This window comes from Microcebus murinus, chromosome 16 (assembly GCF_040939455.1).
Source record: "Microcebus murinus isolate Inina chromosome 16, M.murinus_Inina_mat1.0, whole genome shotgun sequence".
Classification (NCBI taxonomy): domain Eukaryota; kingdom Metazoa; phylum Chordata; class Mammalia; order Primates; family Cheirogaleidae; genus Microcebus; species Microcebus murinus.
In genome coordinates this window covers 50,430,917-50,458,369 of record NC_134119.1, presented here as the reverse complement: position 1 = coordinate 50,458,369, position 27,453 = coordinate 50,430,917, and the positions used below count along the sequence as shown (strand labels likewise).

The 27,453-nt window shown below is 52.0% G+C and overlaps 1 protein-coding gene across 7 annotated transcripts in view; it reads right to left on the bottom strand.

Annotated features, from left to right (window-relative positions):
• The window catches only part of LOC105881641 (stem-loop histone mRNA binding protein), a 230,380-nt gene that overhangs the window by 23,498 nt on the left and 179,429 nt on the right, over window positions 1-27,453 (bottom strand). For 5 of the 7 annotated variants that reach the window (XR_001158837.3, XM_012783347.3, XM_075992904.1 and 2 more), the window contains 2 exons: window positions 3,810-3,864; window positions 987-1,732 (listed from right to left, as the gene is read on the bottom strand). Coding sequence is in view for 6 of the 7 variants with exons in the window: in XM_012783347.3 (XP_012638801.1) it covers window positions 987-1,732; window positions 3,810-3,864 (801 nt within the window). In the remaining variant the exon portion in view is untranslated. Of the gene's footprint in view, window positions 1-986; window positions 1,733-3,809; window positions 3,865-12,505; window positions 12,741-24,316; window positions 24,572-26,171; window positions 26,263-27,453 lie in introns of those variants that run through there. The other 2 variants (XM_012783356.3, XM_075992905.1) reach the window with 2 other exon arrangements.

The following is a 27,453-nucleotide window of genomic DNA, read 5'->3' as shown; positions in this document are numbered from 1 at the left end:
CAGGACGGCCCAGACACGGCCCACTTGACTGAGAGGGTGCACGAGACACCACTGTGCATAGCCTGCACTCCCCCCACCAGCTCACAAAAGCAGGGACAGGTCAGGCCGTGGCCCAAGGGACAGGCAAGAGAGGAGAGGCTGACACACAAGCCCTGCCCCTCTCAGCCTCGGCCACCTCTGCCCCCAGCTTACACATGGAGTTGGCACCAGGATGCCCTTCCTCACACACACCCCGTGGCCCTGAGCACAGCCCGCCCTGCCCGCCACAGCCTCCCTGCCCTGAGTGCCAGGGCCCTCAAGGCTCCAAGCTGAGACCTGAGGAACAGTCTCCTCAGTCTTGTTGCTCTCCTTTAACTCTGCCAGCCTGTGAGCCATAGGGGACCAGCAGTGACGGCAGGGAATGAGAGACTCTTCCAGACCACAGTTCAAAGGCTCCATCAAAATGCTGGCTGGGAGATGCCAGGGAGAGCCCTAGGCACACGGATGCTGCCTTCGGGCTTCCCATTGCCTCCCATGAGAGAGAAGGGCCTGGGTCTAGACATAGTGCCCCACACTCTGCCTTATATGGGGCTCCCAGGATAGATCCTCACGCCCAGAACCATCAGCACCCCAGAAAAGGTAGTAAGGGAAGCCAGCAGCTGAGGCTACCGAGTAGGCAGCTCCACTGGGACAGAGGCCCACAGCTCAGCGCCTCTGCTCCCAGCTCCCACAGCCTGTGAGCCTGTGGGGCAGGCGGCCTGACAAGGGCTCTGAAGCTGGGGACAGGACCACCACCACTCCCACAGGGACCCGGCCCCAAGTCTGGCAGGCATTCCCAACCTGGGTCTCCTCACACCCATGTCCCAGTGCAGAGAAAACCAGCCAGCCAGTAAAACCAGCTATGCAGAAAGTCACCTTGCTGCCTGCTGGCACCAACCTCACCCCAAGCATGGCCACGTCCAGACCTAACCTTCCCTGAGTGCTCGGACACAGCAACAAAGCCTCACCTGGGTCATTTTTAGGAAGTCCAAGGATGGGCGTGTCCACCTGGCATCCTCCTGGTGCCTGCGCTTGCGCTGGCTCCTCCTCCTGCTGAGCACGCACGGCTGTGAGCGGCACCGGAGCAGGCCGTGGCGCCGGCCTAGCTCGGGCGTGGACGTGGGGGTGCTGCTGGCTGAGGGCAGGGGGGTGCATGTGCCCATGAGGTGCTCCTGAGAGAGGGACAGCCGGCGCCTCAAGGGGAGCAGGCAGGGCCCCATCAAATGCCAGGGTGGGGCTGAGCCGCTGCTGCTCTCGCTGCTGTCCACAAAGCCGCTGCTGGCCGAGGATGGCCGGGGCGCCAGGGGCAAGGTAGGGCCAGCCAGTGGCACGCCATTCCTCGGCAGGACGGTCCCCACGATTCCCTGCAGTGTGGTGCTCCCGCCACTGTTGCACCGCCTCTTGGAGACCGGAGTCCAGACCTTGGAGCTGCTGGGGCGCCACAGGGACCGGCAGCGTGCCAGCTCCTCGGGCTCGGATAGGGATCGGCAGTGCCGCTTCGTGGGCGGAGCCACAGGAGGCCCTGTGCTCTCACTGAGGTCCGCAGCGCTGACCGCACCCAGGCCTGTGTGTGGGCCCAGCGACTCTGGCTGCCACTGGAGACCCAGAGTGTGAGCTGCACCAGACAGGCTGGGCAGGAAGGGGAGATCGTGGCCTGCGGCCACCCGGCTTCCAACAGGCCATCCTCCACCTAAGACCTTCCGGGGAGTCTGGTCTGCCGAGGAAACGGGAATAGGGGAGGAGAGACATGTGAGCAGCAGGTGAGGGGCGTCCTCTGCAGGCGAGCGGCCTGCCACAGGCCAGCCAGGCCTGGCCCGTCACCTTCACCTCGAGGCCGCTTCTCAGCAACGTCTGCTCCCAGGGACTTGCCAGGGCACAGACGCTGTCTGTGGGAAATGCCACTCGTCACGCGGTCAGTACCAGCCCACCTGCGCAGACCTTGGCTCTTGACTGGCCCTGCCTTCCCTCCTAGGTTAGTGATGGAACTAATTCACTTTGTGAAGGAAGACACCTGACCGTAGCAAGGTAAGCTAGTGTCTTCATGCCTGAAAACCACCACCCTGCTCTGTTCTCACTTGAGCTTCACTAAAATGTTCTCCCTGTGTCATCAAAATGCTTCTCCTTTGTCTGTGGCCAAAGAGTCTCACAGGTGAGCAACTCCCCCAGCCAGGACCCCTACAAAGTATCTTTCTAAAAACAGCTCCTGGTACTTCATGATCTGGGGTCGCACCCCTGGGGGCAGGTGTCTTCAGGAGTCTGGGCTTCAGAAACTCCTCCCCAACTGTAGACCCACTGGGAGCCGAGCCCCAAGGTTCCCAAACTCACTTCCTTTACCCTTTCCCACAGCCCACCCCACACAAGCGCCTACATAATCCCCCTGAGTCCTCTCTCACCAGCCTCCACCCGTCCACCTCGTGCCCAGACCCACAGGTGCTCAGACCCATCAGGGCCCTGGCCACTACCCTCCTGACCCATTCCACCCATCACTGTTCACAAAGTGGACTTGAGAGCAAAGTCAGGTGTGTGGGCCTTTTCACATGGAGCTGGCCCCCAGCCGCGATGCCTGGACCACGATGACCTGCCCAGAGGGTGTTCCCGGATATGCTCGTGGCTGGGAGTGGATGACATCCAGCACCCCCAGGGCTCCCCAAGTGGCTCTTGCACTGTCCAGCTGAGGGACCCTGAACTGGAGGTTGCAGGGAAGAAGGCCAGACTCACTTCTAGGGGAAGACCATTCAAAGGCCCTGGGGTGACCTGAGGAAGCAGGGAGGCAGAGCAAAGGCTGCAGGAAGCAGGTATGGGTGGAGAGAAGTGGCCAGATGAGGAGTGTGCAAAGCCCTACAGGGCTCTTGGCAGGGACTCAGGTGGTCAATCTGGCCCCATGTGCAGGACGAGCCCTTGGAGGCCAAGGCGGAGGCAGGAACACGGATGTGGCACCACAGGAGGGCAGGGGTTGGGACTCAGATCCCGCCAGGCATTCACACTTCCTACTCCTATCTATTTGTGAATTTGGTTAAAAACAAAACAACCCTCCACTTTAGCAACTTAGTGCTCAAGAGAGGTGAGCCTCTGAGCACAGATCATAGCAGCATCACCCTGAAGTCCTGCTCCGTGAGCATAGTGTGCTGGGTGCCATCACCTAGCCTCAGGCATCGGGGCCAACAGAGGGTGATGCCCCGACACCCCAGGGCCTTCTCTGAGGTAGGGCCTGGGACTCCAGGGTTATCAGGGTGTGAACACCAGCGAGTCTCCACACTCAGGCAGCTGCCTGCTCCTGGTCACAGACGGGCTGGTACGGTAAGCCCAGGCGGATCCACACACTCCACAGCACGGATGTCCCAACACACAAAGGCGGTGCGGCATGCACCACAGCAGAGCTGCCAACAACACTGCATGCATCACCTGACCCATGGTCCCGTTCTTTCTCTAGAAGCCACCAGATGCCACTGGGTGGGCCTTGTTCCTCCCAGAAAGGCCACGGCAGCTCCTTGGGCCCCCACCGCACCCCCACCAGCCAAGAAGGGAAGGGCCTGCCTCAGCCCTTACCCTGGCATGGGCTGTCCTGCGCACAGACCACCCTGACCCCTGGCCCAGCAGCAGAAAGGACGGCTGCAGGTGACCTCCCCCACCCCTCGGTACAGGACATGCAAATACTTCCACAGGGCCTTTGCTCTTAAGATCATGTTCAGCTTCCAGGATCTCCACCTGGCCTGGGGCCTGCCCCCAACCCCACTCACAATCTGCCCACACCAGCCCCATGAAGACCCTGCCAGGGCTGCCAGAACACTCACCACTGATCTCCAAAGGGAACAAATGGCCACTTCTGTTCAGTTTCTCAGCAGAATACTGAAATGATAAAGAGAAAACTTCTATACTGAGAATTCAGAAATAAGAAATATTCCTGTATTTTCATCATTGCAATACATTCTATTTTTCTCCAACATTTTCTTTTTGGTGATTAAAATGAAAAGCATTGACCTTGGAATACTTTTTTTTCTTAATAGAAGTTTTTTAAAACCTAACAAAATTCAACTAAGTAGTCATTTTTCTTCCAAGCCACAAATGTGCTTCCTGCCTCTGGTCCTGAAGTGTAGACTTCTTTCCTTTCTGCTTATCCAAGCTACAACCATCTTTACAAAGCTCACCACTTAGTTATTTGCAGCAAGATGGTCTTGAACCAGGATCTAAGGGGCCTGCTTGCAACAGCTTTAAACATGGAACCCAGGCTCTGGAGGGCAGCCCTGGTCCAGGGAGACATTCAGGGCCTCCCTCCTGCCAGCAAGGTGGAAAAGCCACTGGGCATAGTAGCAGCTGCAGAGGCCTGCAGGGAAGGTGCTACTTTTTTCCCTTGGTTACAATTCTACCCCATGAAGTCTCAGGGAACTACTTGGCAAGTGGCATCTACTTCAGTGACTCTGAGTGACTGCCTATCTGCTTCCACACACTGTCCCAGCAAAGGGTCCAGGCGCAGAGCCCTGGGGGCCTAAGCCCCCGTTAGAACAGGGTAGGGATGTACACTAGGAGACGCATGTCCTGCTGGAGCTCCATGGCCATCACCATGGAGCTGGGCACCCAGCAGGCTCTGTAACCTCCTGAAGCCTCAGCTTCCTTGTCTTTGAAAACACACCTGTGGTACCAGTTTGCAGCAGGAACACACACCTGAACACACCCAGCCGGACGCCACAGTGGACCTCTAGCAAGGAAAGGGCTTTCTCAGTCAGCTCAGATGGCTCCCACGGGTGGGTCAAGGGAGCCACAGGCCTGCACCTACTAGCCCAGGAGTTCCCACCTCTGCGCAAGTGCACACAGGGGCAGTGTGGTGCAGCCCAGCGCTCCCCAGGGAGTACTCCCAGCAGTGCCGGCTGTGTGGGATGGGTGCACAGCAAGGAACAGATGGAGCCAGGACACTAGGACAGCAGGGGACAGCAGGGCTCTCTGCAAGAGGGTGGCTGCTATGGCGCATGCCTTCGACTTGCGAGGACCAGCCTGTACCACATGCCTCATACTGAGGGGTCCTGACGAGACGAGGTGGTTTCTGAACCTTCCCTGGGAGACACTGCAGAGGCGCTGAGACCACGGGATCCCGATGCGCCAGCTGAGGCAGGCCCAGCCCCGCCACGCACTCCCCGTGAGACCTGAACTCAGACCCTCTCCTCCACTGTGGAATCAGGTGACAACGTGTGCAGTGCCTGGCCAGAGCCAGGCTGGGGGCTGGGCAAGTGTGGCCATGAGTCCAGCTCCCCAACCCGCTCTGCAACCAGGGCAGGTGAGCTCCTCTCTGCAAGCCTCAGTTTCCTCATCTGTGACACAGGCAATAAGACGACGCCATAGGGCAGCGGTAAGGGCTACCTAAGAACACATGTAACCCACACAGATGATGACGGAGACCACATGTCTCCACAAAGAAAAACCAACCTTGACGCCCGCCAAACACAAAGCTCAGTGCCAGAGAAAGCACAGTGCCCAAGCTGAAGGCAGAACACACAGGAGGACATCGTCAGGGTCCTCCCTTGGGTTAGCACAGATTTCTTAAATGGAATACAAAAAACACTGATTTACAGGAAAACATCTACATTAAATTTAGAATTTCGGATCCTCAAAATATACTGTGAAGAGCAATAAGGCAAACCGCTAAATAGGAGACAATAATCGCAAAACACATATCCAAGAAAAGACTCACACCAGAATAACAATTCTGTCTTTAAAGCCTTTCTCCTCTCACGTTCCACTCCATGCCATCCAGAGAAGCCACGCTGCACCCTCGACACTTTGCTTAGACATTTCCTCAGCCAAATACCCAATCTCGTCACTCACAAGTTCCAGCTTCCACATGGCACTAGAATGCAAACACCACACCGCCAGGCTCCGCGCCACTTTGTAACCGGGCCTCTCCCCCAGGTTCCAGCGGCACGTCCCTCAAGCCTGTCGAGGGGGCCTCAGAATGGCTTTTACCATCGTACTTCTGCCAATGTTTTGCTCAGGATTACTCAGTTTACCCTCCAGGATGATGCACACTTTCTTTGTAGCTCTCTCTTTTTCCTGAGCCCTCACCAGAGTCACCTGCAAAGGTCTGCTCATGGCAGCATGGCTTTTCCCAGAGTCCTCCGGAACTCTGCACATGAGGCAGGGCCACAGCCGCTTCCTGGTGTCTAGGTATTATATTTGTTATAGCAGCACCAGTTCTCGGTACCAACTTTCCACACAGAACACCACTGCTGGGGCAGCGCATCGACAGCAAACACGCGGTGCCCACAGTTCCGGAGGCTAAAAGCCCAAGATCAGGCACCCTCAGGTTCAGTACTGGGGAGGGCTGCTTCCCAGTTCAGGGGCAGTTGTCTTTTTGCTGTAACTTCATTGGGACTGGAGTTTCCCTGGCGTCCCTTACAGAGGACACAAAGCCCACTCATGAGGCTCCACCCTCGTGACCTACTCAACTCCCAAAGGCCCCACCTACTAACACATCCCCCTGGGGGTGAGGACTTTACCATATCAATTTGGGGACACTAACATTCAGTCCATTGCACATCACCCATAAATTATACCTCAACAAAAAAAAATATATTTTAAACTAATGGTTTGTAAAAACCAAACTCCCCACTAAGCAAAGCCTGAACCTGCACAGCTGGACGTGGCTGGAGGACAGCACAGCACAGCACACCAACCGCCACTCCATACCCACTGGGCTGGCGGGTCTGCTCTACTCCCTGCCCCCCTCCTGGCCCCAACACCCCTGCCCACCCCTGCTCTGGGCCAGCCCTAAGTCAGGGCCTTGACCTCCCTGTCACACTCTCACCCCATCCTGTTGCCCTGATCAGATCACAGCCCCCTGCTCTGGGCCCTATGGACTCCCCGCTAAGTCAAACCCCAGGTGCCCATTCCCCAGGATACCTACCCTCACAGCATCCCCCAGTGTCTACCCCTAGTGTCCCCCCACATGTCACCCCCGGGTCTCCCCCCATGTGTCCTCCCCCAGTGTCTCCTCAACGTGTCCTCCCCCAGTTTCCCCCCATATGTCTCCCACCAGTGTCCCCACCATGCCCTCACTCACGTGTCTCCATGGCCTCCCCAGTGTCCCCTCACAGGAGTCCACACAGCTCACCACCACCCTAGCCCCACCCAAGTCCTAGTAAATATCAGCACCCTCAGCTCTGTTCTCCTACAGCCATAGTGAGTCCTTGTCCACCTGCTCACCATTGGCCTCCCCCTGGAAGTGGCCACCCACATTCCAAGCGCAGCACCCAAAACAGACACAGAGGCACAAAACAGCGTGATCTTCACATGTGAAATCTAGGCCCCACCGCTTCCTAGCTGCTGTCCCCTCTCTCTGGCGACACCCGAGCCCAGCACGATGTGATGACCAGCCCCAAGCCCCGCCATCTGCACCCTGCCCTCAGGCCCCAACGGCCTCCACCTGCCTCACCACCAGCAGGACCCCCTCACTATTCTGTGCGCAGCCCAACACAACAGTGGCCCCTCTGCTCTGGCAGCTGGGTGAGGCCCCCATACCTGCCACCCTCACTGCATCAAGAACACAGCCTCGAGGTGGGCGACACCTGAGCCCCTCCTCCGAGCCCAGCACCTCATCTGGACTACAGCCACACAGTGAGTGAGTGAATGAATGAATGAATGAATGCCTCTAAAGTGTGGCTGAGAACACTAAGATCAGCCTGTCAAGTTACACAAAACTCACGTTAGGATTTTTATTAGAATTGCAGTGATCTCTCTATGGGTGCATGGGTAAACAAATCGCACAGCCATGCCATGGGGCACTTCACCAGGACAGAGGAGCAGCTACTGCCACAGACAATCACTTCAGTGGATCTCCAGGGATGGAGTGGAAACGTGCCACAGAATCAACCTATATGTCATTCTTGAAATGACAAGATTACAGGGTTAGAAGAGACCCAGGGCCTGTAATCCTAGCACTCTGGGAGGCCAAGACAGGCGGATTGCTCAAGGTCAGGAGTTTGAAACCAGTTTGAGCGAGACCCCGTCTCTACTAAAAACAGAAAGAAATTCATTGACCAACTAAAATATAGAGAGAGAAAAAAATTAGCCGGGCATGGTGGCGCATGCCTGTAGTCCCAGCTAATCGGGAGGCTGATGCAGTAGGATCACTTGAGCCCACAAGATTGAGGTTGCTGTGAGCTAGGCTGATGCCACGGCACTCACTCTAGCCTGGGCAACAAAGTGAGACTCTGTCTCAAAAAAAAAAAATTCTATGTAATGAAAACTCAGTGTCTGAATTGAGATTTGCTATAAGTATAAAATACACACTAAGTTTCAAAGACTTAGCTTTAAAAAATGTAAATTTTATACAAGAATGCCAAAGACCATTCAATGGGGAAGAAACAGTCTTTTCAACAAATGACACTGGGACAACAATAAAACTTAAGGAAGACAAAGGTGTAAATCTTCATAACCTCAGATTTGGCAAAAGATTCTCACCAAAAGCACAAGCAGCAAAGACAAAACAGACCAACTGGACTTCATAAAAATAACAAACTTCTGAGCTTCCAAGGACAAGAGAGTGAAAAGACAACAGGCTGAATATCAGAAAGGTTTTGCAAATCATATATCTGATAAGGGACTAGTATCCAGAATATATAAAGAAAAAAATTCTTACAACTCAACAATTAAAGAGAAATAATCCAATTTCGAGATGGACAAAGGATTTCAATAGACATTTCTCCAAAGAAGATATACAAATGCCCAATGAGCACACGAAAAGATGCTCAACGTTACTAGTCATCAGGGAAATGAAAACTCAAACCATGATGAGATATCACCTCACACCCTGAGGATGGCTGTAACAGACAGACAGACGGGTGTCCACGAGGATGTGGGGAAGCCAGAATCCGCATGTGCTGCCGGGGGGGGGGGGGGGGGGGGGCGGTGTTGAGGCGAAGCTGGCAGAGAAGACAGCTTGGCGAGTCCTCAAAAGGTTACACGCAGGACTGATTACCATACGACCCAAAATTCCACCCCTAGGTATGTATCCAAAAGAAATGAAGACATATTTTCACACAGAAACTTGCACGTGAATGTTCATAGCATTCTTCGAAATAACCAAAAAGTGGAAACCATGCAAGTGTCCATCAGCAGAGGAGTGGATAAACAAACCATGGTCTGTCAAGCGTGAAACTGACCGAGCCTCACGCGCTGCCCAAGAGAGCTCTCTGCGGTAAGAACTGCTGACGGGTCGTTCCACTCTGCACCATCCACTAGCCACGTGAAGATACTGAGCACTTGACATGTGTCAAGTGCAAAGGAGAAACAGCATTTTTAATTATGTTCAATTTTAATTAAATAAACTGTCTGAAAAGACAGTTTGGAGCCACCATCAGCTGTGTGCTTCTGGGGGACAGTTCAAGACAAGCAGCTCGGTATCCTCAACAAATGAACCCTGAGGAGAACCTACAGATCAAAGAGACATGAGACACAATGCATCTGCACCCCTGCACAAATTCAAACTGAGACAAGAGAGGAAATTTGAACATCAAATATTTAATGATATTAAGGAATTACTGGGGGGCTTTAGGAGTAAAAATGATATTCTGGTCATGTTTCTTAAAGTCTTTACTTCTTAGAGATACACACTGAAATATATACAAAGGAGACATGTCTAGAATTTGGTGAACAATCGCAGGAGGGGAGTGGCTGAGGGCACTCAGCAAGGGTCCACGGGCTGATGGTGGCACTTTGCTCTCTTCCTCAGACTGGGCAGTGGGTTCATGGAGGTTTCTCTCCATGAAACTCTCTACTATTGTCTCTACTCTAACTCTCTACTATTGTCTTCACTTATTTTTCCATAAAAATACTATTTTAAGTCACTTTTAAAAACAACAATTTCTATTCTTACATAATGAATTGGCTTTTTAAAATGCTGATTTGTGCCAGTGAATGTCAAAAGTAACTTGTATTTTGGCCGGGCGCTGTGGCTCACGCCTGTAATCCTAGCTCTTGGGAGGCCGAGGCGGGCGGATTGCTCAAGGTCAGGAGTTCAAAACCAGCCTGAGCAAGAGCGAGACCCCGTCTCTACTATAAATAGAAAGAAATTAATTGGCCAACTGATATATATATAAAAAAATTAGCCGGGCATGGTGGCGCATGCCTGTAGTCCCAGCTACCTGGGAGGCTGAGGCAGAAGGATCACTCGAGCCCAGGAGTTTGAGGTTGCTGTGAGCTAGGCTGACGCCACGGCACTCACTCTAGCCTGGGCAACAAAGCGAGACTCTGTCTCAAAAAAAAAAAAAGTAACTTGTATTTAGACACTTGCAGGTAACGTGGGAGAGCTGGCCTCACCTACAATTTCCCACCCAGTAACCAGATTTCAAAGTTCTTCAGCACAGTTGAACACACTGTCCTGATTACAAAATGATATTAAGAGATTCTGATAAACTAAACACTCTAAATCAGATGGCAATAGGGATGACAAGGACTTCTTGTTCAAAAAGACATGATTTGTACACACCACTGTATGTAAATTATACTCATTTTTAATAAAGAGTGACTATCAGCAAAAGCAGGAGCTATAAACAAAGTATAATGCACCCATGCTACAGAAACCACACAGATACAGCAGCAAGTCCCACCAGGAGCTCAGCGAAACACCTACTGGTAATGAGGGAATTATTTTCCAAACCGTTTATATCCTGGACAGAAAGACTGATAGGAAATTCACACAGAGGGATTACTGGGTTACAGTGGAAGGAATTCTAGGTGGGATTGTTCTTGTCGTCACATCTCTTTACAATGAAAGCCTTCCTGCGCGCCCCCATCGCCTGCTGCACGCCACCTCAGCTGCACCTCCACAGGAACCCCAGTAGTGGTAAGTGCAAGGCTGAGGCCTCACCAGGCCACAGTTTCCCCTACAACATAGAGCCAGACAACCCTCCAAACACCAAAACAGCTCCTCTTAAAAGTCAAGATTTAGATTTGGTGTAAAAAAGTTTCATTCTCCCATTTCAGAAGAAATGACTACTGCATCCACTGGAGTCCTGGAGAACTCATCACCAGAGGCAACGGACTCAAAGGCAAACACCCCGGGCTAGACACCAGTGGAACCAGCAGCAGGCAGAGGCCCAGGAGCAGGCTGTAAGCTCGATCCCCTCCACGCCCCCAGGGCTCCTGCAAGGCTGGGGAACTGGCCACCATAGCTTCTCTCTGTCAAATGACAAAACATTCCCTACAAGAGGTCAAGAGTGACCATCTAAAGAGCTGAGAATGTGGGGGCCCACAGGTGTCATTGCATGTCAGGGGTCTGTGCAGACATCTCCACTGAGGGGACCCTGCCTTCCCCTGGGAAAGAGACCCAGCACCCTGGCCGATATCTGCTTGCCAGCAATGTCCTAAGAAGCACGGGGCTGACTGATGAGGCATGTACTACCCCTGTGTCCTTTGGCCTTAGTTCAAGTCTCCTTAAAATCATTTTCTCCATTTAATCAAAAGAAAAACTGGGAACTGGCATGCAGTGTCATGGGCTTGCACCCAAAACTCATCTCCCCTGCCTCAGTCTATCCTATCGGAAGAAGACCTCACCTCCCGCCCCATGGGCTGAGAGCCTGGAAGGCACAGACCGCAGGATGTAGCCAGTGCTGCTGCAGTCACCACTGTCATAGAAGCCTGAAGTGCCAGGCCCTGCAAGCAGTGCTGGCAAAGGTTCCAGTCACCTGCCACCTCCTGCAGGGAACGCACCCAGTGGCCACACTTCCTCACCCCACCTTTAGAAGTGGCTCTTGGGAGGAGTGCCTTCAGCTCAGACTCTCATATCCTCCTCAAAACCACCTGCAGTGAAGACAGGCCACACATGCCTGGCCCCAGGGCCTGGGATCCACAGATGTCCCTCTGTCTTCTCATCTCCTTAACGTGCAACAGGCTACAAGTTAAACCACACTCACAGGACATGGCTCGAGCGACACGAGGAGGCTCTGGGTCCTTCTGGGGTCCAGTGAGACCCTCCAGGCCCAGTCATCTGTGTCGTGCGTGAATCTGGGGGCTAGACACTCAGCCACCACCTTCTGGATCTGTGATCTAACCAAGGGAGGGGGACTGCTGAAGATGACACATCAAAAGTTACTTTACCACAATGCAAGAAAATGAATCTTCACACATGACGTTCAAACCAGGCAAAACTAATCTGTGGTGATAATGTCCAAGCCAGAGGTTCCTCCAGGAGGGGTGGTATTGGGAGAGGCACCCAATGGGAGTCTGCACAGCTGCTGGATCTGGACAACAGGTAACAGGTGCGCCACACCCATGACTCCCAGGCTTCTGTGCATAGGTCTGCCTTTCATTAAAAGCTTATTCTTTTTAAATGACACTGAAAGCCCACAGTGAGGATGTTGATGGGCTCTTGGACCACATGTGCACTGGACACCCCACCCTGGGCCCAGCAGTGCCTCCCCCACCTGCCCTCACCGGGCTCCTCAGCCTTCAGCCTGCACCACCACCTCTGACTCTGCTGTCTGCCCCCACAGTGGCTTACCGGGCCAGCCTCGGCCTTACGGGTGGGGTCATCCAGACACTGGCTCTGCAGCTTCTCAGTGATGAGTGTGACCATGGTTGGGGCCCCAAGTCGTGCGTCCACGCTGAGAGGCACTGGCGTTCTGGAAAATCAGACTTCAGAAGGCCCAGGCCACAGCTGGGGCTGAGCTAAGTCTCAAGGTTATGTCTCCATTTACAGAATGATCCATTTTCACGGACTCTTCAGAGCTTTGTGTCTGTTTTTCGGTACAGAGAAATCATGTGACTATATGCAAAACCATCTTGCTGACATTTCTGTTATATGCCAAATCCCCAGTGTATAAAATATATCTGAGGACCTGTAAGTCAAGGATGGGGAGTTAAAGGCACACACTAAACTCAGCCACTCCCCAAGCCTCGACTAAACAATAAGAAAGGCCCCATCCACTCCTGCTCTCAAAAAGGGCAAAGAAAATAGGGCAGGAGACAATGACAAGGTCGTTTTGGAAGCTGGGAAGCCACTAGGAAGCAGATCTCCAGCCAGCAGTGCAGTAACCCTGACTATAAACTACAGAACCCCTCCAGGTCTGCTCCAAGGTTAAATGCCCTCCCACCTTCACTCCAGCCAGCTGGGTGGGAGCTCCCCACTACGGCTGGGGTTCCCTCCTGCGAGGCAGGGAATGAGCCACAGTTCTGCACCAGGCCCAGCTGATGGCCAGGGACCAGGACATGGGGGCTGCAGTACGATGAAGTCTCCAGCCCAAGAGTTGTGGCTGTGACCACCCCTCAGGCAGAGGCTGAGACATCTGCATGCACAGACCCTGCCAGGGCAGGGTGCGAGCAAGGTGGCCCACACCCACCGGCAGCCAGACCCAGCTACCTTGCAACTTCGGTCCCCTCAGTGGCCCTGCGGAGTATGAGCAGCTGCCAAGAGCCACCAGTTTAGGACACAGTAGAGGCCAAATGGACAGGCAAAACTAGACAAAATCAGCAACTTGGAGAAGATCATTTACTTAAATGGGCAAAACCTTCTACAGTATCGTCAATGTGACCCTCAGAGCAATAAGTCGCTGTCTCCACAAAATAAGATCAGGACACCCTTAAAAAGGAACACTCAGAGAAAAAAAAAGCTCTTGGAAATTATTATAAAACAGCAGTGATGGAACCGCCACAGAATCTCTGGAGCTTGCATCCCCAACTGCCACCCAGCTCCGCCTTCTGAGGCCCCTTGGGTGGGCGCAGGACACCAACGCACCTGGGAGCCCAGGCCCCACCTCTAATCAGCCAAGGCCACCAGTGTGCAGCATCGCTCCTGAGCACACACACCAAGGCCCATCAGAAGGATCTGTCATGGCAAAGCCAGGCTTGTGTTAGAAATGCAAGGAGCATCTAATTATATGAAATCTGTTAGGAAAATAAATTAATAGATCTAAGATTAAGGAGATCTAGATTAAGGAGAAAAACCACATGAACATTTCTATAGATGCTGTAAAGATTTCAACAAAATTCAATACCCATTTTTCATTCTTTTTTTTTTTTTTTTTTTTTTGAGACAGAGTCTCACTTTGTTGCCCAGGCTAGAATGAATGCCCTGGCATCAGCCTAGCTCACAGCAACCTCAAACTCCTGGGCTCAAGCGATCCTACTGCATCAGCCTCCCGAGTAGCTGGGACTACAGGCATGCGCCACCATGCCCGGCTTATTTTCTCTCTATATATGTATTAGTTGGCCAATTAATTCTTTTCTATTTATAGTAAAGATGGGGTCTCGTTCTTACTCAGGCTAGTTTCGAACTCCTGACCTTGAGCAATCCACCCACCTCAGCCTCCCAGAGAGCTAGGATTACAGGCGTGAACCACCGCGCCTGGCCCCATTTTTCATTCTTAATAATACATACATATACACACTCTCAACAGGATATCAACAGATTCCTTCCTCAGAGGCCTAAAGCCAGTATCTTAAACAGGGCAACACTGAGGCGTCCCAGCAGATGTGGGAGCAGAGCAGGGCGCCACCGATACTGCACCTGAGTGCATGCCTGGCTCAGGGCATTCCCGCCAGTAGGCACAGGCCCAGGGGACCAGGCAGGCTGAACCCAGGGAGGGGCTGTGAGCAGAGGTGCTGTCCACACAGAGGCTGTTCCAGGCCAGGGGCTACACACACAGTTGAAGTGCTGTTCCTCTTGGCTTATCTGACCTGAGATCGTTTCCACTGTGCCTTTAGCTCTTACTGTCCTTGGCACTGACCACTCCACAATCCTTGGCAGAAATGGCTGTCATCTCCAGCCCACAGCTGAGGACCCCAGGCTCTGGAGGGGTGCAGCAGGGTCAGCCAGGCCCACCAGGCCTCCCCAACAGGTCTCTGCACCAGCAGTGGCTCTATTCAAATGTTTCTCTAACCAAGGAACCAGAATGAGAGCCAACTGCATTGCACACCCAACACTGGCCCAACGTGAGCTGGGCAACCTGAGACGCCAGCTCCCCAGCACTGCACCAACTCACCTTGGCCCCTGCTTCAGAGCACTGCCCTCACAGGACAAGGCCCAACAGGTGACAAGCTGCCACTTTCCTTAACCCCCAACCCTGATGTGCATGGCAGCTGGCCCCAGAGGGCTTGGGGCAGCCTCTCCTCCTCCCGGCCCACATGCACCAGCCACGAGAGGCTCACGCCTGCCTTGTCAAACCCCCTCCCCCATCCCACAAAGTGCACACACACCTAGAAAGGCTACAGTAGCCACAATACAACTTGAAAAATTAATAAAATAACTAGTATTTTATTTTTAAAACAGGCCACATAGTGTTTGGAAAAATGCTGGATTCCAGGGCTGGAGCGCCTCGAGGTGCAGGAAGTGAGGCTGGGCTCCCAATGGCAACCAGCAGGTGACGGACGACAGGAGTGGATTCTATGCCACAGAGTAAAGAACCCACAAATCCCTGTGACAGAAATAACTGAGAAAATAAGTAAACAGGAAAAGGGAAAACTCTTCCTTACAGAATACCAACTAATAAATGTAGATGGAAAGATGCAAATTTTTTAAAAACCATGATTTGACAAACATTCCAACATAATGGTTTCAGGCAAGAATCGTCAATGACGCTAAAATCTACGGGTGAAAATGTGATGAGAAATGGAATATTTATATAGTCTCAAAGTATCTCCTCACAAGACACTTATTAACTACAAAGGAATAATAGTAACTCCACAATGGAGAAACCTGGCAGATGCCACCTAAGCCAAGCGATCAGGGTGAATGCAGCTGACAACAGGCCACACGGACTGCAAGCCTCCTGGCAGGACCTGAAGACACAGCCCTGCGGTGGGGCTCCTACCAAAAATGCAGAACCCAGACTGAGTTAAGAGGAAAAGTCAGACAAACCCAAGTGAGGCCAACTCTACAAAATAACTAGCCAAATTTATTCAGAAGTACCAAGGACACAGAAGACCATGAGGCCTTCTCCAAACTGGAGAGGAGAAAACGCAACACGTGATCCTGGGTCAGAGAAGGGGCAGAAGGGCAGTACTGCGCCACACGGACACTCTCTTCCTAGTTGCAATCACTGTCCTGTGCTCACTTGAAGACGTGAACATTTGGATCCACATGCTCCTAAGTAGGATAAGTGTGGACAGTCACACTCTCTCGGTTCAGATGTTAAAACATAAAGCAAGCTCACGAGAGCCTTGGGGCGACGTGTCCAGTGGGAGAAACGTGCACAGCACAACACACAGGCATACCAGTGGCATCCAAGGCGGCTCACGTGTCAGGAAAGCTCTGCAGCATGGAAGGGACAGCAATGCTGCTAACAGCACCTCCCTCCCTGAGCCAAGGAGACGGGGCTGTGAGTGCTGGGCAGGGGGGGAGACCCTAGTGCAGAACAAGGATTTCCTTCCAGAAGGAAGCCACGTTACTCAGGTAGCTACGGAAACTTGTAGTAGCTTCCCATGGCTGCCACAACAAACGCCCACGGAGAGGGGTAAAACATCTGAAGTTTATTCTCTCACAGTTCTGGAGGCCAGACGTCCGAATTCAAGGTGTCAAGAAGTGCCTGTTTGTGGAGACCGAGGGGGAAGCTGTTCGTTGCCTCATGGGACACCACAGTCAGGAGGTATGACGGACACCTCCTCTGAGGTGATCTTAGTCTTCTCGAGGGGTCCGGGATCAGCACCCAAGGAAGCCCAGGCCGGAAAGGTGAGGGATAAAACAGTGACAGATGGTGGCTGGTGAGAAGGAAGAAGCCAGCAGATCCCACCATGGCAGGGTGACCTGTTTAGCGGGGCATGACACTGAAGCCAAGACTGAAAGCTGAGCAAGAGGCTCCCAGAGAAGAAGGGACAAAGGCCAGATGGGCAGGATCCTTAGGGTGTCAAGGTGGACACGGGGCAGATGTGGGACGCCCAGAGAAACTTAGCACCAGGGCAGCGGAGGGACACAACAAAGCCTAGAAGGGACAACCCCTAGGTGCCCCCAGCAGCACAGCCACTAGCAACATCCTGCCCCCACCCCTGGGCCACCGGACACCAGCCCCTCTGCACAAGAAGCTGTCCCGACTGACCCCACGAGCAGGTCCAGAGGACCCTCCTGAGCCCAGGGATGCCCCCTCCCCACACTGAATGAACCCACTTCAGAGGACAGGCTACAACGAACTCATTTCCACTTTTCCTATAATAAGTAACTCAAATCCACCATCCTCAATTCCAAAGGCTCCGGCTCTTCGTTGAAACTGAGACAACTAAGTTGTCCCTTCCCATACACTTGGCAACCCTCAACCAGGCCTCAGCAGGAAGTGGATTGCAGGCTCTGAGCCCCAGAAACATCCTACATGGCCCTTAGGACAGACAGAGGCCAAAATCCTCACCCTGACTCTAGGTCCCCCTACCTTCTCCCCTCACTCCCCACGTTCTGGCCACACAGGTGCCCTCCAGGGCCCCAGCAGGGTCACACGCTTAGTGGGCGCACCACAAGAGCAGCAGGGGACGAGCCATATTATGGGCACTGCCTCACTCAGATGCCTGCCTCTAGTGGACAGTGACCAAAACCTCTCAGCTGCTTGCTCTGGCCACTCTCATTCTTTGGGAATCTACCCTCCAAAAAGGCACCAAAGTAGGTTTTATTTTTCTGTTTTTTAATTCAAGTTTATTAACATGGAGTCAGATATAGCATTGGACTCCATGTTCAGCCATGAATCAGTTTCCTATGGCTGTCATAACAAGTATCACAAAGTGGTAGCATAAAGTGGAAATATAGGCCAGAAGCATGAGATCAAGGTGTCAGCAGGGCCATGCCCCCACAGCTCTGGGAAAGGGCATGTTCAAACCTCTCCCAAACATGGCAGCATCATGCCAGATATCCTCCTGCATTCTCCCTGTCTCTATGTCCAAATTTCCCCTTTTTATGAGGACACCAGTTAATGATTAGGGCCCATTCTACTCCAGTGTGACCCCATCTTAACTAATTACGTCTGCAATTAACCTATTTCCAAATAAGGTCGTATCTTGAGGTCCTGGGGTTAGGATGTGAACACATTACTTGCAGGGTAGACACCCTCCAACCCTTCACCATGGCAAGGCATACACAGTGGTGCTGGTTTAAAATGCAACACTTCTGAGTGTTTCCTGACCATGCAGAGGACTTGCCCCCCATCTCCTCTCACAGTGCGCAATTCCATCCCTACAGCCCTTAAACAGCACACGTACCCAGCTATGCCCAGCTACACATCACACACTGAGGCTTAGCTCTTATTCACATCAGCCCCTAAACACACAGGTGCCTAGCTGTGCCTGGCTACACTTACCTGCCAAGGTTTAGTAGCTCTTACCAGCACATCCTCTACCAGCTCCCCCACACCATACCTCCCACTGGGGCTGTGTACACATGTGATTAAGTCATTGCTGATTTTATCATGTCACTATAAATAGTGTTCCCAGTTAAACCACACAGTGGGGTCTGTTCCCCAAAGTTAATAATTCCTTCCTTTTTCATATGCAAAGTTTCTACCTAGTACAAACTCTTCCCTCAAACTCCCTAGTGGAATTATAACCTCCCAGGATTGAGCTTTCTTTGGTCCAAGACATCAGGACACCCTTCAGCCCTTTTGCCCCGGAGCACCAGCCTACCTAGCCCACCCAGGATGCCCTCACCCTCATCTCGTAGCTTCCAGAAAAGGGGTGCATGTGAAGACCATGTCTCTTCTCTCTTCCCTCCCAGCGCAGGAAGCCCACACCTCTGACACCTGTGTGGCTCTCGGGGTCTTCTCTCTCCCCAGTGTTGGGAACTATGCAAGGCACCTTGGGACAGGCAGGGCCTTCCAACCCTGAAGACCAAGTCCTTTGGCTCTCAGATGCCCACTGGCATCGCGGCTGATCACCTGCTGCCCTCCTTTCCTCGGTCTGTTTCTGGAGCTGCCCCTGGACCAGGCCCCTTCTCTCCAGCTTCTCCACTCTCTGCTGCTGGTGCTGCTCTGCTTTCCAGGATCTGTCCCCAACTTCATCCTTCAAACCTTCCAGTGACATGCTCACTTCTCCTGGCATATGTTTAATCTTCCAGGGCTCCTTCCTCTTCCCTGAATGCTGTTTTAGAACCTCTGTTTTCACTCTTTTCTCTAAGGCCATATACCACAGGGCTATTTTTTGTGGTTTTTAAGAAATTACTTCCTCTGGTCCCTGTACTATATATCTCAGTTCCCCTGGTCTTCTCTGCTTTTCTTGGTATCTGCCTTCAGGCTGGGAGGTTCCTCTGACATTTATCATCTTGGCTCTGAATTCGCAATAAGAAGGAGAAGCCATAATCCATCCTGCCTTGCTGCAGAGGGACTCAGTGGCTTGCAGGGCCACATCTCCCTTGAGGTAGTGAAAGAACTCATCCTGGTTGGACCAGGTGCAGTGGCTCAGGCCTGTAATCCTAGCATTCTGGGAGGCTGAGATGGGTGGATCACTTGAGCTCAGAAGTTCGAGACCAGCCTCAGCAAAAGCAAGACCCCATCTCTGCTAAGAATATAAAAATTAGCCAGTGGTGTGTGCCTATAGTCCCAGCTACTTCGCAGGCTGAGGCAGGAGGCTCGCTTGAGCCCAGGAGTTTGAGGTTGCTGTGAGCTAGGCTGACATCACAGCACTCTAGCCCAGGCAACAGAGCAAGACTCTGTCTCAGAAAAAAAAAAAAAGCCTCATCCTGGCATTTCCACCAGCAGGCCACCTGGCACTGGGAAATCAGTAAGGATGTGCAGAATAAATGAATTTGTGTGGATAACCAGGCTCAAAGCAGCACACGCCCAGGTGGGATGGATAAAGCCATCTCCAAACCACAACCTCTTGGAATCCCAGGGCAGGTGCCCAGCTAACCCAGAGACTGTCACTGGGCACAGATCAAGCACTGAATCAAATCTGGACTCTGGACAAGCTACTTCACCTCCTCCACTCTGGTTCCTAAAGTCTGAAATGGGGAGAACAACTTTTCAGTATCTATTAAAAAGTTTGTTGTGTAGTAAAAAGAGACTCGATTTAGCCCAGCTAATGACTGTTTGCTGGTAACAGAACTTGGAAGGCGGAAGCCTTTGGGAGGTGCTTAGATCATGAGGTTGTAGCCTCCTGGAATTTAGTATTGTTACAAAGAGACCCTCAGGGAGCTCCCTCACTTCTTCTACCATAGGAGAACACAGGGAAAAGATGGCTATAAACCAGAAAGCAGGCCCTCACCAGACCCAGAATCTTCCAATGGCATGATCTTGGACTTCCAGTCTCCAGAAATGTGAGAAATAAATTTCTATGGTTTATTACAGACCACTAGGACCATCTGCCCATCTCCCATGTGCCTGGCCTGTGGCTTATTTTTTTTTTTTTTTTTTTTTTTTGAGAGAGAGGTGCACTCTGTTGCCCGGGCTAGAGTGCCATGGCGTCAGCCTAACTCACAGCAACCTCAAACTCCTGGGCTCAAGCAATCCTTCTGCCTCAGCCTCCCAAGTAGCTGGTACTACAGGCATGCACCACCATGCCCAGCTAATTTTTTCTATATATTTTTAGTTGGCCAATTAATTTCTTTCTACTTTTTAGTAAAGACAGGGTCTCACTCTTGCTCAGGATGGTTTCGAACTCCTGACCTCGAGCAATCCTCCTCCCTCGGCCTACTTTGGGAGGCCAAGGTGGGAGGATCACTTGAGGATGGGAGTTTAAGACCAGTTGGTGCAACATAGGAGACCCCATCTCTACAAAAAATTAAAAATTAAAAAACAGCCGGGCATGGTGATACATGCCTGCAGCCCAGACTCAGGAGGTTGAGGCAGGAGGATGACGTGAGCCCAGAAGTTCAAGGCTTCAGTGAGCTATTATTGCACCACTGCACTCCAGCCTTGACAACAAAGTGAGAACCTGTCCCCCCCAACCCCTCCCTCCCCGCAAAAAAAGACATACCACAGACTGGGAGAAAATATTTGCAAAGACATATCTGATAAAGGACTATTATCCAAAATATACAAAGAACTTCTAAAACTCAACAACGGAAGCAACCAAGATGCCATCTTCGGTAGGTGAATGTATAAATAAATTGTGGTACATCCAGTCGAATATTATTCAGCATTAACAAGAAATGTGTTATCAAGCCATGAAAAGACATAGAGGAACCTTAAATGCATATTACTAAGCAAAAGAAGCCAATCTGAAACGGCTATATATTATATGGCTCCAACTACATGATATTCTAGAAAAGGTAAACTATTGAAACTATTAAAAAAAAAAAATCAGTGGTTGCTAGGGACCTAGTGGAGAAAGAGATGAACAGGCCAAGCACAGAAGATGTTTAAGGATGTGAAACTATTCTGTATGATATTATAGTGGCAGATACCTGTCATTATGCATTTGTCTAAACCCACAGAATATACAACACCAAGAGCGAACCCTAATGTCAACCATGAACTTTGGGTGAAAACCATAGGTCAATGTAGATTCATCAACTATAACAAATGTACCACTCTGGTGGGGGCAATTCATAATGGGGGATGCATGTGGGGGGGGGGTGGAAGGTATATGGGAACTCTGTACCTTCTGCTCAATTTTGCTGTGAACCTAAAAGTGCTCCAAAAAATAAAAGTTTTTGGTGGAGTTTTTGTTTTTGTGTGTGTGTGTGTGTGTGTGTTTTGAGACAGAGTCTCACTTTGTTGCCCAGGCTAGAGTGAGTGCTGTGGCATCAGCCTAGCTCACAGCAACCTCAAACTCCTGGGCTCAAGCAATCCTGCTGCCTCAGCCTCCTGAGTAGCTGGGACTACAGGCATGCGCCACCGTGCCCGGCTAATTTTTTCTATATATATTAGTTGGCCAATTAATTTCTTCCTATTTATAGTAGAGAAGGGGTCTCACTCTTGCTCAGGCTGGTTTCAAACTCCTGACCTCAAGCAACCTGCCCGCCTTGGCCTCCCAGAGTGCTAGGATGACAGGCGTGAGCCACTGCACCCGGCCTGTTTTTTGTTGTTGTTGTTTTTTGAGAGAGAAGATCTCCTTCTGTCACCTTGGCTGGAGTACAGTGGTGTCATCCATCATAACTCGGCTGTAACCTCAAACTCCTAGGCTCAAGAGATCCTCCTGCCTCAGCCTCCCAAGTAGCTGGGAATACAGGTATATGCCACCACATCCAGCTAATATTTCTAGTCTTTGTAGAGATGGGGTCTCACTCTTGCTCAGGCTGGTCTTGAACTCCTGTCCTCAAGCAATTCTCCTACCTTAGCCTCCCAAAGTGCTAGGATTACAGGCGTGAGCCACCATGCCTGGACAAAAATAAAGTATTTTTTACATGCACAGAAACCATGTTTGAAGTGTTACCTTTGCAACCCAACAAAGGATAAGAATCTCAAATCTTAAAATGGAGATTATCATCGTTACCTCTCCACTGGTGGGTACAGACTGCACCATGTCAGCACATGGAAGAAGATAAACTGCACCACGTAATTTCATTCTGAGATAAAGAGTATAAAGTGAGCTCTGATCAGCTGGGTAGAAAACCCAGGTTCAGACTCCAGCTGACATGCATACTAGCTGGGCTTTCCCAAACAAGTATCTTCACCTTTCTTGGGCGGGGTTTCCCAGAAACTGAAAATGGGAAGGCACCACCCACTTCTTGAGGCCTCAAGGAATCAAATTAAACAACACACGTGAAAGTATCTGAGTCCCTGGCACACATTTTTAAATTATGGTCACTTATAACAAATGCTTAAAAGATTGTGAAAGTCAATTTTCCTTTAATATCATCGCACAAAATGCCAAAAGAGTTTATATAAAAAATTTTAATTTACTTTTTAAAAAAAGTTTTGGAGCACCAGTGAAAAATACCTAAATGTTTTCTTGGTTCTTTTATCTACCAGTAAAAATGTATTCTCTCTCAGATGAAAGCTATCTTAGAGTCCTATTGCCTATGCACATAAGTGCATATGAGCAAATGTTTCTGTAACTAGAAAGGCCCCAATGCAGCCACTTAACAAAAATTATTACTTTGGCATTGTCTCCAACTTACTTCAAGTAGCAACAAAAACTTTTCCTTCTGTGGTCCCCAAATGCAACCTAAGTCAAGAAAACATAATGACCCATCTCGAAGTGGCATCACAGAGCATACCATAGGGACAAAGCCCCAGAACCAAGTTCTAAGTTCATGGGACAGCAAGGAGAATCATCTATCAAGTCACGGAAGGGGATCAGGACTGCCACTGCCCAACACACAAAGGGGACTCAGGAGGGGGACGATGGCATCAGGCCCAGGAAACAAGAATTATCTGAAAGAACTACCATCTAGAATTCCTGCTCTAATGAACCCAATTTAAAGAGAAACCACTGTTTCTAAATAATTTCAATTCAATTTCAATTTGGGATAATACTGAAGAGCTTCAAAATCAAAACTGTTTTCCAGCCTTTTACATTCACAGTCAGAGGCTGCACTTCTCACTTTCATCAGGGACAAGCTCTGGTGACAGTGAGGTCTTTAAAGAAGCTACATCAATATGCTCAAGTTAAACTTCTTAAATTTGTGAAACAGGAGTACATTCTTGAAGTCGAACTATCTATTCTAAAAGTTCTCAGGGCTAAGAGATCATCATAAAAATATCAATTATAAGTCAAGTTTGAGTTTAAAATGAAAAGTACTTTCAAGTTATGGGAGCTTAGATTCAGAGAAAAGCTACCCAATGATGAAATTCAAAAACCTCAAAAATCACTGTAACAGATGAGTGACAAACTTCAGATCTGCGACTGTACTTACACTAAGGGAAAAATAAAATCCCATCTACAGAATAAGGCAACAGCAAATCAGGAATAAAGTAAAATACGCCTAACGCTTCTTTTTCAACTCACAGGAAAAGTCTTTAAAAAAAAGAAAGAAAGAAAGAAAGAAAACACCGATCCAGTCTATATGCAGAAAAAGCGGCTTCCGAATCCACTTCCAAGTCACCTTCGACAGGTCGTTGGGAGCGTCTGGCCTCCCTGAACGCACCGTTTTCTCACGTCAAACTTCCTGCTTCTCTCGCGTTACAAAATGACAAACACATGAGCGCCCGAGCCGGCCATGGGCCACCAGGCTCAGCACCGCGGAGGACAGCGAAAGCTGGCTCCGCAAGTGTCAGCGCGCACCGGGCGGCCACGTACAGCCGGGTGCGTGGAGAGCGCGGGGCTCCGGGACGCCCGGGGGCTGGGCCGGTCCGAGAGGGCTCCGGGATGCGCGGGGCCCCGGGGCGCACCGGGGCCTGGGCCGGTCCGAGGGGTCTCGGGGCGCGCGCGAGGTCCCAGGGCGCACGAGGGCCTGGGCCGGTCCGAGGGGTCGTCGGCACGGCGCGAGTCCCAACACCCAGTCCCGAGCCCAGGGGTTCCGCACCTGCGACCGGCTCGGGCTCTCCTCGAGACCCGGCGAAACGCTCGGGACCGACTAGCGCCGACAGGCATCGGGCGACGCAGCGCGGTGACAGGAGCGGGGACGCAGCGTGCGGGGCTCCGGCCAAGCGCACGGTCCGCGGGGCTGGACACCTGAGCGGGCGAGGGGCGGCGGCGGCCACACAGGCCGCGCTCCTCCCGCACAGGGACGCCGCGCCTCAACATCCGCGGAACAAAACCGCGGCCGCCGCCCCGCCCCCTCCGGCCGCCCCCATTGGCCGCCGCCAGCCAGGCCGTCCCCACCGTCCCCCGCCGTTCTTCAGCCGAGCCGACGGAGGGGCGGCCCGGCGCCGCTGGTGGGCGGGGACTCTCGACGCCCCGCCCCCTTGGCACCGCCCACTGTGGGCTGCCTAGGCGCACGCTTCTGCAGCGAGCTCGGTACTGGCTCCGTCCCCGTGCGCGCTTGCGTGCGCTGGGCATGACGTCGTCCCCCCGGCCGCGACTGGGCGCTGCGGGGTCAGGGCGGCGAAAACGGGCGGCGGCGGCGACCTGAGGCAGCTGGACCGAAGCGCTCAGCGGAGACGGTCGGCGGCCCCCGGCCACCGGATAGGTGCCCACCCCTGGGCACGCAGTCCCGTGCCTGAGGCTTGCCGGCGCCTCCGTCCCCGCCCCGCCCTTGACCGCTGTGTGGCCTTAGGCAAGCTGCTCGCCCTCTCGGGTCTTCTGCATCTGCGCAGTGTGACAGGCAGGACTGTGAATTAGACACACGCGCGGGCGCCTGGACGGGCCTGGCGCTGGGCTCCTGGCAATAGACGGGGGTGGGGACTCCTTCCCCCAGAGCACAAGTGGCCCAGTGTGACCGGACTTCTTAGGGGTCCCTAGGGACGAGCAGCCTGCAGAGAAATGAGGTTGGCGGGCAGCAGAAGGAGGCTATACCAACTCTTTCGGGGTCTCCAGCAAACTCCCAGGAAGGGATTCCTGCCTGCCCCTCCAACCTCCCATCCTGGGGGACGAATGTGTCCTTGGATTGAGGAGCCACCTGATCCAAGACAATGGCCTCAGCAAGGCAGACACCAGGTCCCCACCATCCCCAGCTCGCAGCCGGGCTGTCTGGGTATCAAATAACTCGGTGCAGATTCTAGTAGGGTGAAATTTGTTCCAGCCTAGATGCTTTATTAAAAGTGTGGAGGCAGGAACATCCTCCCTCCAAGGGTGAGTAGTCCTAGGGTAAGAGGGGCATGGTGACCATGCTGTCCAGAGCCTTGTCATTTGAGTCCCCAAACCCTGAGCTTTGTGTGGGGGTGGTAAGAAGGGGTGGGTCAGAGGGGAGAAAGAACCAACTGTGTACCTTGGCTCCTGGGAGGTGCAATGGCCAGGCCCTACAGTGGATGCCGAAGCCAAATGCATGGTAGTGCTGGGAGGAAGCAGCAACATGAGGGATAGAGAGGACCAAGGAAGGCTATGGGCCATGTGGCCCCCTGGGGCTGGATGTTAGGGGAGGCAATGGAGTTGCCAGGGGTCAGGCCAGGCCTTAGGCAGGTTCTGGGCCCAGCAAGGCCCAGAACCTATACTGGCTGTGAAGCCAGTGAACCTATACTGCCCTATCCTATACTGGCTGTGAAGCCTAGCCAGCTGATGCCAGGACAAGCTGGAAAGTCACTCCAACCTGTCTGAAAAAGCAGGAGCCCCAGCAGAGCCAGTGACAGATGGGGCCAGGGCAGGCATCAAGGCCGTTCCTTCCACTGGGGTCCTTTAATCCCCACCTACAACACTCCAGCTGGGCTGGCCAAGTCACCCGAGGACAAATGGCTCTGTGACCTGGGCCAGAGCAAGCAGGAGCCAGAAAAGGACTGAGATACCTGTCGGGCACCTGTGTCAGGGAAGAGTCTGCCCATGGAAGCCCCTCCTGAGTTGGGTTTTCCATCCTAGCCCATCTGGACCTGTGACAACAACCTCAAATCACCAAGGTCACCTGTGTGTGTATCAAAGCTGTGTGACTGATTAAGTTATATCCACTTGTCCCTGTCAGCACTTACTTGGATAATTATTAAGGGCTTTTAGTGGATTAAGAAATGGAGTCTGTGCCCCTTTAAAGTCATGTCTCTTGTTTGGTTTGCTGACCTCATGAAAGACCCTCCTGACCTACAGGCCAGAGGTGGATGCTGGGTCTCAGAGCTCATATGTGGGAGGGGTCAGATCACACATGTGCTCCTAGTGTGGTGGGCAGCTGGCCCTCACTGGCCAATCTGAATTGTCACAGTGCCAACCATCAAACCCTTGCCACAGGTCAGCCCACAGGAAGGTTTTAGAATCGTGCCCACTTTACAGATGAAGAAGCTGAAGCTCAGAGAAGAGGGTCCCACCATGAGGGGACCATAAGTGCCACCATGGTGACATGGCATGTGGCACTGCTGCCACCCTCCTGGCTGCCACCTCAGCTCCTCTAGAAATGTCATTTACTCCCATCCAGGAGAGGTTGAATTGTCACTAGGCCACAGTGGCCCAGTGCTGAGGAGGCCTTGAGGACCCACACGCCTTCCCAGAGCAGGTCCCCCAAGTTGCTAGGATGTAGGTGGCTTCAGTGGCAGGTGCTGAGTCCACCTTGCCTGCTGCAGGACATAGGTGGGCTGGCACAGGACCAGAGGAGCAGATCCTAGCACACCTGGCCCACAATGTCAGAATGGCTTTTAACTCTTACTTTAAACACAGGTGAAAACAGTCTGGTGGTTCCTCAAAAAGTTAAACATGGAGTTACCATATGACCCAGCAGTTCCACTTCTGGGCATAGATCCAAAAGAACTGGAAACAGGTAGTCAAACCAAAGTTTGTATGTGAATGTCCATAGGAGCATTATTCACAGTAGCCAAAAGATGGAAACAACCCAAATGTCCATAAACAGATGAACAGATAAATAAAATGTGGTCTAGCCATACAATGGAATATTATTCACTCTTAAAAAGGGAAGAAAAATTTGACACATCCTATAACATTGATGACACCTTGAAAACATTATGCTCAGTGAAGTAAACCAGACACAAAAGCACAAATATTGTATGATTCTATTTATATGAAATATCTAGGTTAGGTAAATTCATAGAGACAGAGGGTAGAACAGATGTTACCGGGGGCTGAGAGGAAGGG